The sequence below is a fragment of the Felis catus genome, chromosome F2, assembly GCF_018350175.1.
Source record: "Felis catus isolate Fca126 chromosome F2, F.catus_Fca126_mat1.0, whole genome shotgun sequence".
In the NCBI taxonomy this organism is placed as follows: domain Eukaryota; kingdom Metazoa; phylum Chordata; class Mammalia; order Carnivora; family Felidae; genus Felis; species Felis catus.
Window position 1 is genome coordinate 53,045,113 of NC_058385.1, and position 12,893 is coordinate 53,058,005.

Below are 12,893 nucleotides of genomic sequence, written 5' to 3' on the forward strand. Positions count from 1 at the left end.
CATGTATAACATGTCAAATAGAATCCAGGGTGGTGAGAAGGGGGTGTGATGGTGATGCCATTACACCTGGACGTTAGATTCATTAGATTAGGCATTCATCAAAATGTAGGCACTCACAGATCTTTACATTCTAATCAGTTGTCTAAAAATAGCAAAGTGTTTTTCAAACCCTCAAAAATTGTAACATTTTTAAAACATGTACTCCTAACTATTCATGAACAGTGTATATTAAGTTACACATTCTAGATATCTAAAGTTAGTAAAAAGTAACATTGTTTTAATACACTTTCCAACATGCAGCAGATAATCCACAAAACATTTTGCACAAAATTTTTCTTTTCAACTTTTTAAATGGCTAAACAGGAAGCTCCATAATTAAGATACATTAAAAAGTGATAGAATAGTTCATGGTACTGCTTGAAATTTTGTTTTTTACAACTTCTAATATATGTATGTATTACAGATGATAAAAACATACCAGCATTTAAAGAGTTGAACCTAGCCAATGTATGACTAGCAAATTTTGTAGGAAGATTTAATAGGACACTACCAATGTCACGATGCCTAAAAAAATTCAGCAAGGCAGCAAAGAACTTAAATAATTTTCAGTTCTAATTAACAAGAGAACCAATTTGTTTTTACGTTAAATATATCCAGCATGCATAATTTTTTCAAGGAACAGGTGTTAAAATAAAAGTTGACGTTTGAAAGTTACATGAAAAACTACTCACCCACACATTCCATGGTTTCATCTAATGGTGCAAAACCATCTGGACATTCATCAAAGCAACGGCCTCTATGCAAATAAAAGCCTACTTTGCACTTGGTACAAAAGTCTTTGCTAAAGCAAGAATCACAGTTTTCTATTCTGCATCCTAAAAACAATTTTAAAGAGAAAAAGAAAATTTCAGTCAAAGAAATTTACTTGTTTTGCAAATAAAACTCACAAATTTACCGGTTAGCTCAATCGAAATTCTAGTGGTCAGAAAAATATGTGTTCAACTCATTTGTTTCCTAATGCCATCTCATTCTAAATCACTCCTACCTCTTCCAACAGCTCACCACATCAATAGGCTAAGAGAAAATTCCAGCCTAGGGCCCTAGGCAGCAAGCGTAAGACCCTGCAGAAAATTTTGCAACTCCAAATGAGATTAAAACAAAGGATTAAAAAGAAAAAGAAAACACGCCCACTACAAATTGCATTGCTGCTGGGATTGAAATCTGTTCTGCTCTTCAAAAGACCTACAATGAAAAACACAATGGGAATACTCTAATCAGTATCTTCTGTTTTCAGGACAGTAAATTAAAATTCTCTTTAATGTTAGTCAGTGCTGACATTTACTTGCAGCAGAAGGTGTCTTAACTTGGAGGGATAGTATAGTCACTCTTTTTGAAAGCTTACAATGTGCCAAAGGCTTTACATGCATTTCCATTTAGTCTTTATAATAATCCTATAAGGTAAGCAGTACTATCCCTAGTTTGCAAAAAAAGGAACTTGAGATCAAGAGAAAGTCACACAGCTAATAGTGGCTGAGGTGGTTCTTAAAGGCCCCCAAACTGATTGCCTTCTAAATCTGTATTCTTCTCTCTATAATGTGCTAACGGAATTTCTCTAGGAAGTTTGTTAAAAAGAAGTGCTTTTAGGTCTGCTATTTCTGGGTTTGAATCCCAGCTCTCCTCTTAGCAGCTCTGTGACTCTGGACAAGTAACTACAGGGCTCTGAGTGTCTATTTCCTTCTGTATAAAACAGGGACACATCACTGACCTTACAAGACTATTATTGTGGAGATTTGTAATAGTATATGCAAATTGACTGGCTCATAATAGGCAGTCTGCACACAGAAGCAACAGGAGATTAGAAACGTGTATGTTTTCCACTAAACCACACACATTTCAACAAAGTGTAAAAAGAACTAATTTATAGACTAGTATTCTAGGTCAGATTCCCTGGTAGACCGGTAACATCTGGACTGGAGATAATTGGCTTACACAGGTGAAAATAAATATACTCTGCTCTTCAAGGAGAGGAAAGAAGAGAAGGCTGGAGGACTGGTTAATTGAAAACTCAGGTTTTCAACAGATTATATAGTGCATTACTTCTAAGAGATTTAGTTGACAGCAACTGACAATATGTTAACCTCTAGGAAAACTCCATGGCATCACTTTTATTCATTTAACAAGCCTCTGAATGTCACTACTGTATTTGGTCCTTTAATAATTCAGAAAAGCTTTAAAATGTACAGTTGCTGCAAGCAAAGAGATAATGGAATAGAACATAGAACCAAAACCGGACATCACTGAATATTAAAATTTTGAAAATTGAGAAAGTGAGAAAACAGAATTTAAAGACTAAAAAATACTTTTGTTGAAATAGACTACAGTTTAAATAACGAAAGTTTCTGGACCCATAAAAAGTAAATAGAAACCTTCACCTTTCAATCTTGGGTCTAACAGGCTTCATGCATTAAATGACCACCATGACGCATTTAAGTCTGTTCCTAAAATGTTTTAAATTTACAAGTGGAAAACCAGTGCGTAGAAGTCCATAGTCAAATTACACTATCACTCTTTGGGGGAGGATAGTGGGTAAAGAACAATTTGTCACCCCACAAAATATGCATTTGTAATCTTAAATGCTGTGACTTATATTTTAATAAAACTGTCATCTATAGCTGGTCAGTTGGTTCTTAATCATGACCAAAATACATTGTGTCCGCAAATTGTTGGTTGTCTTGCTTTTTCAAAAAAGCAAGCAGCCCTTCCTATTAGCTGAATTATTTTTCAAAATAATTATGAACATTCCAAAGGATAAAATAGAACTAAAGGGTAAAGACAACAAAGCATTTATATTGAGAAAAGAGAACTATACACTTCATAAATCTGCAGTTATCTACAAGGTCTGCCTTTTCTTTAAAACATGGATTATGCCAATAAGCTTTTTGGCCTAAAAGTTATAGCAGTAAGCATTTGGAAATAATTTTATAAGGTCCTCTGCTGATATTTACTCTTACTTGTAGCTCCCTTTCCTCATTTCATTCCATGCTCCTAATACCAGTTCACAGAATGTGGAATTTCTGAAATACCTATCATTCTATGTAAAAATACCTAAAGAAAATCTTGATTATTTGTCCTCAAATTTAAGGAGAATAAATATCTGATGCATTCAAACTGTCGACTACTACAACCATGAAGCAGCACAGGGTGAATTATAAGCAGTGACTGAGAAAAGCTCTGAGATCTATCAGTAAGTTAAAAAGGCCTGTTGCAGGATATATGGAGTATGGTGCAATGACTGCACATGTGTGATGTATGAAGGAGCCTAGAGAACTTGGGAAAGAGGTGGTGGAATTTTGAAATATGTTAAAAAAATTATACATTTCTGAATGATCTGAATCTTTAATTTTTTTTTTTTAATTTTTATTTGAGAGAGAGAGAGAGAGAAAGGGAATCTTAAGCAGGCTCCATGCTCAGCCAGGAGACTGACATGGAGTTGGATCCCATAACTTCAGCATCATGACCTGAGCCGAAACCAAAAGTCATATGCCCAACCAAGCCACCCAGGAGCCCCTGAATCATATGAATCTTTTATAATTTTAATGTGTTTATGCATTAAAAGTAAAACAGAAAAAGTTATTTTAATAAACACTGTGACCTGATTAAATTTACAGAAAACAACACTATATTAACATTGTGAAAGTTATTTTAACAGCCATTCCATCCCCAATTATGCCGCACACAATTTATTTTCAGAGTTATGTGCATGAAATTATACCCCTTATATGATAATGTTGAACTACCTTAGCCTTCAAAATACACAACTGTTTGACCATCTCATCAATATCCTTCGTTTCCATATGTTCAATGGTGCTTTTCCTTCATTCAAATCATTAGGGGAAAAAATATCAAAATATTTCTTATTTAACAAAGCATTTATTTTTTTTTAATTTTTTTTTCAACGTTTATTTATTTTTGAGACAGAGAGAGACAGAGAATGAATGGGGGAGGGGCAGAGAGAGAGGGAGACAGAATCGGAAACAGGCTCCAGGCTCCGAGCCATCAGCCCAGAGCCCGATGCGGGGCTCGAACTCACGGACCGAGAGATCGTGACCTGGCTGAAGTCGGATGCTTAACCGACTGTGCCATCCAGGCGCCCCTAACAAAGCATTTAAACAGAAGCTTTGATTGGCACCAAGTCCTGACGTGATCTGAAGCTCCGCTAACCTTCCTGGGTCTCAGGGATCCTGACACAACATAAAACCAACACAGGCAGCCCACACACTCAGAAGCCTAAACTGAGAGCACATCAAATCAAATACCTTTGAACCAAAAGCTTTTCAAAGCAACTGTCTCAACCACCTACCCTGCCAATCTACTTCTTGACATGCTTCCTGGAACCTCTTTATTACCAACTCCAGTTCCATCCACAACTGCCTGTCCCGTTCAGCCACTTCTCCCAGATCTAACTCTTCTGCTTTGGAGAAAACCACTATTTGTAGGAACTTATAGTTCCAGGTTCCCCTCTAGCCTGTATCCATTCTCTCCCAGAAATTTCTTCAGCTTGTGATCCTTAAATAAGTGGGATTCACATCAACCTTATTAATTCATTTATACAAAAGTAAAACATTCTCGTTATCAATAAAAAAAATCAAAACAGGTGCAGAAGATACAGAACTGCTCGTATTTACCTGAATGGTACAACAGGACTGCTTCCCAAAAATAGCTATTTTATTAACAGTTCAGGAAAATCCTTATGTCAATTTTATAAATAAATGAGTTTTAAGACACCAATGAGATCATTCAATAGACTGATCAACTTTAGAAAACTCTATATGGCTTAAGAAAACAGAGATACCAGAGTTTGCTGAACAGAGGTCTCCATAAAAATCTATACTTTGTCCTTGTTCAGAAATAAGACCCTACTTTAGCCAACTTACATGCTTCTAAATTACAGTGCCTCCTCAAAAATGTAATCCAAGTGAGCACTGCCAATATTGGTTTAAGTAAAATTACTGTCCAAGTGAAACTGTGTCCAAATACAATCTGATGGGGCTGTCATTTGGCAAGGGGAACTTACTCTGGCCAAGAAACAAAAATAGGGTAGGTACCCCTCTCCTGTCCCTCCACAGTATCCACACAGGCTCCATTATAACATTTTTCAAATTACACTGTAGTTCAGTTCAATAGTTCATTCCAAGCATTCCCCAAAAAAGGAGCACATGCCAGGTATTGTACCAGGCCCTGAGAATATAAAATTATAACACCCATTCCCTGTCCTAGAGGTGCCAAAGACAGGGGGCATGAGGCACTCACAAAGCACTGCAATATAGCATAGTAGATATTGAAGGCATGTGCTGTGTACATTAGAGGCAGAAAATACAGATCCATTTCTGTTCTGCCATTACAGTTTTTCTTTCAGTCTGTAAATTCTTTGTTTCTAACACAGTGCCGGACACATGGTGGAGTTTTAATGCTTGCCAAATGAACGAACACAAGTGCCATTTAAAAACTCAATTCCTTTATATTTAAAAACCCATTCGAATGCTAGGTATGAGATTGCTTGCACATGCCCTGTAAATATCTGTTATATAGAAAGAAAAGCCATGGTTGCTGGAAAGGAATGCAAATCGTATTGGAAGAACAAATAGTCCAACACCTGAAAACAATTATAATAGAGAACTTAAGTATTCAAGTGTGGCAGGTAACATATGCCATGGAAGTTGGAACCTCAGCTGGGCAGGTTTTAAAGAGACAGAGGGAAGAGTGGAGTCTTGACGAGGGTGACTCCATTCATAATCACACAACAGAAAATTCATATGGCACATGATGAGCCCAATGAAGAGTGGCTTAAATGAGCTGGAGATCAGAAGTGGAAGATGGTTACTTTAGAGTAAATGGTTACTTTGCTGTAAGTGGGGAATTTACTTCTTATTTTACTTTGTTTCAAAAAAGGAAGTTATAAATCTCTTCAACTTTGTGTGACTTCAAGTATTTAAGTCATAATTAAAATTAATAAAAATGAAGTTAGGCTCAAGATTAGGGCTTGGTCTAGCAGGGAGAGAGTCTTGATAGATTCTTGAGCATGAGAGCAACAGATGGTACCCGGTTTGTTCCCTGATTTCAACAGACAGAAGCATATAGGGCGCCTGGGTGGCTCAGTCGGTTAGGTATCGGACCCTTGATTTCAGCTTAGGTCATGATCTCATGGTGATGAGGTCAAACCCAGAAGGCAGGCTTTGTGCTGGGCATGGAGGCTGCTTAAGATTCTTTCTCCCTCTCCCTCTGCAGTGACTGTGCCCACATGCCTGCCCGCCCTCTCCCTCCCTCCCTCTCTCTCAAAAAAAAAAAAAAAAAAAAAAAGTGCCAGAGGTCAGGCATCATGATGGAGAGCTAGAGGCTCAGATGAAAAAGCAATGTTCCTGCATTTCAGGATCTTGGTCTACTAAAAGCAAAGGCACAACGGCAGGCAATGAGGTAATAATGTGATTACTCCTTCTAATATACAAAGGGAGCAGGGAAGGAATACTTTAGGAAACTTCAGTTTCCTGAAAGAAGAAAGAATGGAGGTAAGGAAAATCACCAAGAGGCTCAACACTAAAAGGTAATGGTCACAGGAAAGGGAGTTACAATGAACCAATAAAAGTGACAAACTGGGTAGAAGAGATGAAAAACTGAGAGAAACCAAAGATGCACAATTCCCCCCACCCCCAACTTTGGTATCAGCTCTCTGATTTGGATACACCAGGTTTGTACATTTGATACATCTGGTTTTGGCACACCAGGAGAGGAAGTTTTGTTTATCTTCTCACCAAAAATTTAGATGACAACAGCCATCTTTTAAATGAATATCTCAGATGGCAATCAAGTAAACAAGAGAATTAAAACCTTAAATTAAAAGCATAGAAAAAATCAGCCTTTGTTAAACCCAACTGTGAAAATGTAATTCCATACATTGCAATTAATTATTGGAGAAAGGGAAGCAATCGGTGAGGTAGACAGGAGCTCAGACACATACAAATGAACATTTTTCTATTATTTTTTGGTCATCAAGACTGTCAGGTACAGGCTGTCTTAGCACAACATGAAAATCTGACTGCTAATTGTTCAGCTGCCCTTTATTGTCAAAGCACCAGCATCTCCATTCAGAATGTGGCAGATGCTGACACCCACTAGGGGTATTTATTCTTTGGATTGCAGCTGTATCAAAAAGCATCAAGCTGGCCCCTGGAAAATCCTAGCTCGGTATACGCTAAAATTTTAACAGAAATTCAAGGGACAGGTTGTTCCAAAAGACATTCAGAATTAGAATTTTAGCAATTTTTCACATGGGAAGTACTAAACTGTGCAACTTAATATGAGTTTTTTTTAAATTGTTTCAATATTTTTAGGCTTCTCTAACAACTTCAAATATTCTTGTTTAACATTCCTTCTCAAAACTTGCAATGGCTTATGTATACTTAACTGAAGTTTTTAAGTTTTATGTTACCAAAGTCATGCATTTTCTAATATATACTATTGCAATAATCCCATTAGACTAAGGAATGATGAAAATTATGACCTAAAATTTTAAATTACATTTTTTGTAGTATGGCCTAGTTATACACAGCTCATGAGAAGCTTCATGATATTTCAACCTAAAAAAATACATAAATAAAAGACAGACTCAGAGGTTTCAGGACTCAAGTTTTCATACTTACTATTTGAGTGATGACAGAGAAAACCAGTACTACTGAGTTAAAAGAAGATCCAGGGTGGAAGTCTGTGTAAAACCCATTGCAATGGGTTTACGTTAAGATTGCCTTTATTAATTAGGAGAATTAGCACAGGATGAAATTCAACTATGTCAAGTACAGAATAGGAGACTCAGAACAAGATCCAAAGGCAGGAAACAAGTACTATGTTGAGAATATCATGACCTTTCAAATAGTACAGTGGTTAGCAGATCTGAGGTTAGCATCTTGGCTCATTTACCATTATGTGACTGTGGGCAAGTTGGCAAAACCCTTTGCCTCAGTATCATCATCTATATATAAAAAAAAAAAAAAAAGGTTAACATCAGTCCTATCTTAGGGTTTTTGAGACATTTCAGAAGCTTGATAAAGGCAAAGATTTCAGCACAGTATCTACTGCGTAATTAGTGATCAAAGAATGTGAGCTATCATGAGAGTAAAACTTTACCAAACAGGACAGTCCAAGATGGCAGATGAAAGGAAGAACCAACAAAATACCAGGATACTCCATTTGTAGTAGATACACAGATGCACGTATATATATGTGATCATTTTAATAAATATTTATATATTTGCACTACTCAAATGAAAGACATTATCCTGAGACTAATGCCTGTACTCAATATAATGGCTCAATATGGGGCTTGAACTCATGAACCATGAGATCATGACCTGAGCTGAAAGTCGGACGCTTAACCAACTGAGCCACCCAGGCACCCCGTGTGGCTTTACACCCTTCTTTAGGCCATGCAGCTAAAGAAACAGAACACAATCATTTGTTGGTTACCTACATGAGAAGTCATCTACTCAAATATTAGGAACCAGGATTTAGGAAAATGGATCTAAATGTAATCTTGACCTTAGAAGTAGGAGAAATTACATCCTCTCTGTGCCCTACTACTCCTTTCACCATCAGATGGGAGGGAAAATACCAGACCTAACCATATCATAGGATTGTTTGGAGCATCACATTTAAAATGAGAACAAAAAGAACAGGTGAAAGGTACCACATAATTTTATCACTCCCTAGAGCTACATAAGCCTACCCAAAATATTGCTATCTTGTGTATCACAAAATATTAAATAGATACTACTAGAAAGGTGCAGGGCCCTTTACGTAAAATGAAGATGTTCAATTTATGAAGGGCACTAAAGGTGGTTTATCATGGCCATTGGGGCAGTGACCACAAGGGTTGCAAAATTCTGGACTTGTTTGTAACTTTAGTCAAATTTTAATTAGATAGGATGAATGGAAATTCATATGTTGTTTTTCAGATATCTATAGAGTTTTACCTTGCATGCCAAAAGCGTCTTATTTCAACTTTAAAGGATACATATGCTATCAAAAGTATTTTGTTTTCCCGACTCATTTTAAAGTGTTATAATAGTTCATTAAAAAAAAAAAAAAAACACAAAACCTTGGGGCACCTGGGTGGCTCAGTCAGTTACATATCAGACTCTTGATTTAGATTCAGGTTATCATCTCAGGGTTTCTGAGATCAAGCCCCACGTCAAGCTCTGTGCTGACAGCATGGGTCTGCTTGAGATTCTCTCTCTCTCTCTCTCTCTCTCTCTCTCTCTCTCTCTGCACCCCCCCATTCATGCTAATATATAAATAAACTTAAAAAATAAATACCCAAAACTCAAATTGGGAAATATATGTTGGTAGATGCATTCTAATATTAGAATGTTTAAAAATTATGTCTGACCCACCCACAGAAAAAAATCTGAAGAAACACTGATGTTTATGTAAAATCATGCAATCAAACAATGAGGAACTATAAAAACGTTGGCTTCACTTCCTGTATATTCAAGTGATGCATATTTGAAGTATTTTCAAAATAACTGAAATTAAAACTTGGACACATTTACTGAGAATACAAAGGCAGGTGTTTAAAGGGACTTTTTCCTATTTAAAGCAAATGAGAGGGGAGGACAACTATCTCAAATGGAAGGAATATAGTAACAATGAAACAATTGTAAAAATCATAAAGCAAATTCATGTCTCTTATCAGATTTTATTTTCCTACCAAGTAGCAGATCTCTCATCTTGGTTACACCTTGTGTGCTTTTCCCTTTTTAACTTGTCAATTTTTCATATTAAGGTGGAACCAGAGCAGTTTATTGTAAACTGCAGACCTGAGATTTAGTTGAACTTTTCCAAATGTTGGCAAATACATTTCTGTCCACCCAACTAAACGGCAAAGTATATGGAAGCTAACATGGGGTTGCTCTCCACTCAACCCTCATTCAAGGAAAACAAGAAGAATCTCTTAATCCCTTCACACCCTAAATAGGCTAGAGCAAGAAACATCAAACTTTTCCTCTAAAGGGCCAGATTGTAAATATTTTAGGTTTTGTGGGCTATGCAGTCTCTGTCTAAACTACTCGACTCTTGTAGATCAAAAACAGCCATAGACAATATGTAGTGCATGGCTGTTTTCCAATAAAACTTTATTTATGAACACTGAAATTTGAAGTATCATTTTTGTGTACCACAAAATATTGTTCCCCCTTTGACATTCTCCTCAACCACTTAAAACTCTCAAAGCTATTTTTTACAAGGGCCCCCCGAAAAGCTGGCAAGCCAGATTTTGCCCATGGGTCATAGTTTGCTGAGTCCTAGGCTAGAATATGATTGAAATCCATGGGCACATTGAAGGAAGAAAGAATCAGACTTCATGTTTAAAACACCAAATGGTAGCATTTAAGCTTAGGGAGGCATAATGATGTCTTAAATACATCATCTGGTGTGTACATAATACAAATATCAAATGAACAAGATGCTGCTGGAATTGAATTATCTCAACATGGGAACATTTGTACTTCCCTGTTTTTTGTACTATATTGATAAATCAAGAAATAGGACTCCTTAGGAGTTATCAATAGATCAAAATTCCATGCTGCCTTTAATAAGACTGTGGTTTCTTGATTACATACGCATTGACTAGTCAGTGAAGTGTTGGAGAGAAAGAAGGGAGAAAAAATTTTACCAAACAATGAATTTTGGTTAAAACCTGCATTACAGTTATGCCTCCTGATATACAGGCTGATATATCTGCCCAACTCTGTGAAGGTAGCTTTGTTAGTTCTGCTTATCCAGTTTGATTACAATTAAATAGATAGTTTCAGCCATGCAATGCAGAAGCTGCAAACCCTCGGCTTGCCAGTGGACTCCTCAGAACTGCTTACTTGCTCCATAAGTGGGGATAACACTGCTTCCGTCCTAGGATTTCCAGGAGCAAATGAAAGGATGGATGCAAACACACTTTAAAAGCTGAAGTGCTAAGTAGAAGCTTTATTTGCACAAAGGAAAACAGACCACAAGGTAGCACCTGCCTTTAAAGCAGAATGATTCTGTCAAACTTGCGTCTAAACTGAAATGAGAGGCTCATTCAAGAGAACTACAAACTCCTAAGAAAATTAAATGTAAGTGTGAGAAAGAAGACTTCTTCTGTTACATATCAGAGCAAGCGTTTTAGGACCCTAAATTAAAATTTTTTTAAATCTTCTGTTAAGAGTCCTGAAAATTACAAAGCCATGTTACAAACTACAAAGTGACAGAGAAGAAAATAAGTATTCTAGCTCTCAGGCTATTTGATATAATTTTGCTTCCAGAATAAATAGAACGAGTGCTCCATGATTTTTCTTTAGAGGGTTGTGTAATATGATTAAAGCAGGGTGTGCTCACAAGGTGCTAGAGCATCACTACTGTGGACCAGCATACGAAACATCCATAGTGCGAAGTGAAATCACCATTACTGTCGCTGTTGATGGCATGTCTGATGTGGTCTGCTTCTTCAAATCTTGATGGCTTAGCCACACCGGGGCTATAGGTCACAATGATCTAAACTAAGATGGCTCTGGGGTGCCTGGGTGGTTCAGTTGGTTGAGCGTCCAACTTCGGCTCAGGTCACGATCTCATGGTTTGTGGGATGGAGCCCCATGTCAGGCTCTGTGCTGACAGCTCAGAGCCTGGAGCTTGCTTTGAATTCTGTCTCCTTCTCTCTCTGCCCCTTCCCACGTGTGCTCTGTTTCTCTCTCAAAAATAAGTAAATGTAAAAAAAAAATAAAATAAACTAAGATGGCTCCACCTTAGCCACAGAAAGACCACTATGACCTTCCAAAGCTCAAGTTTAAAATCCTTCAGCAGCTTCCCTTTACTTCCAGGTTCAGTTCAAACCCTTGATTTTAAAGCCCAACATCCCTGTGTCTGGACATATCCTTCTACTTCCCTTGCCTCAGTGCCATGGTACCTTTACCCTGGCAATGCTGAAGTTTCCTCTAAACTCCCCATGCCCTCCCAGCACCCAGGTACCTGAGACAACAATTCTACTTTCGTGGTTGTTCCTACATTCATCATAATCCTCCCGTCAAATGAAGATCTCATGAAGAAAACAGAACATGTCTTATTCTATTCTGCATCACAGGGCCTAGCATAGGTGCTTGACATAACATTGGATGACAGGTATAGCTGCCAAATGACTAACAAATCCATTAAATTTCTATCAGCTTAAAATAAATACTGAAACGGAGTCTGCCTTGTACATTTTAATGCAATAGCATGATTTTGGTATAAAAATACTTTACATTATAAAGAGCTCCATTTCCGAATTAGGCACCAACTGATTATATATGGTGTTGAAGCTCCTAGATTTTTTTTTATCTTTGTCTAAGAAACAAGAAATATGCATATTCCTTAACTGTAAACCAAGTAGAAATGAGCATTGCAGGGAGATAGGATTTTGCAGAAACTAGACTTAAAATATATATAAAGTCACAAAGAGACCAATATGAAAATGGTGACTGCCAACAGTAAATATTAGTTTTTTTCAGACTTATGACAGTTATTGGAACTAGAAGACTATTGCCCTAGACCATACTGTGTAACTTGTGTAAGCTTGCAAAGCTAGTTACTTTTAGAGCTCAAATCAGAGCTGAGTTCCTTCTAATCTAGTGCTCTTTTAAAGATGTGATTTAAGGGAAATATAAATCAAAACCACACTGAGATATCACCTCACGCCAGTCAGAGTGGCTAAAATGAACAAATTGGGAGACTATAGATGCTGTAGAGGATGTGGAGGAACAGGAACCTTCTTGCACTGTTGGTGGGAATGCAAACTGGCACAACTGCTCTGGAAAACAGTGTAGAGTTTCCTCAAAAAA

At 37.2% G+C, this 12,893-nt stretch overlaps 1 protein-coding gene across 5 annotated transcripts in view; it reads right to left on the reverse strand.

The window, feature by feature from the left end:
• The window catches only part of RSPO2 (R-spondin 2), a 159,278-nt gene that overhangs the window by 55,159 nt on the left and 91,226 nt on the right, over positions 1-12,893 (reverse strand). For all 5 annotated transcript variants that reach the window (XM_023248417.2, XM_045049780.1, XM_045049781.1 and 2 more), the window contains one exon: positions 732-875. In XM_023248417.2, the coding sequence (XP_023104185.1) occupies positions 732-875 (144 nt within the window). The remainder of the gene's footprint in view (positions 1-731; positions 876-12,893) is intronic.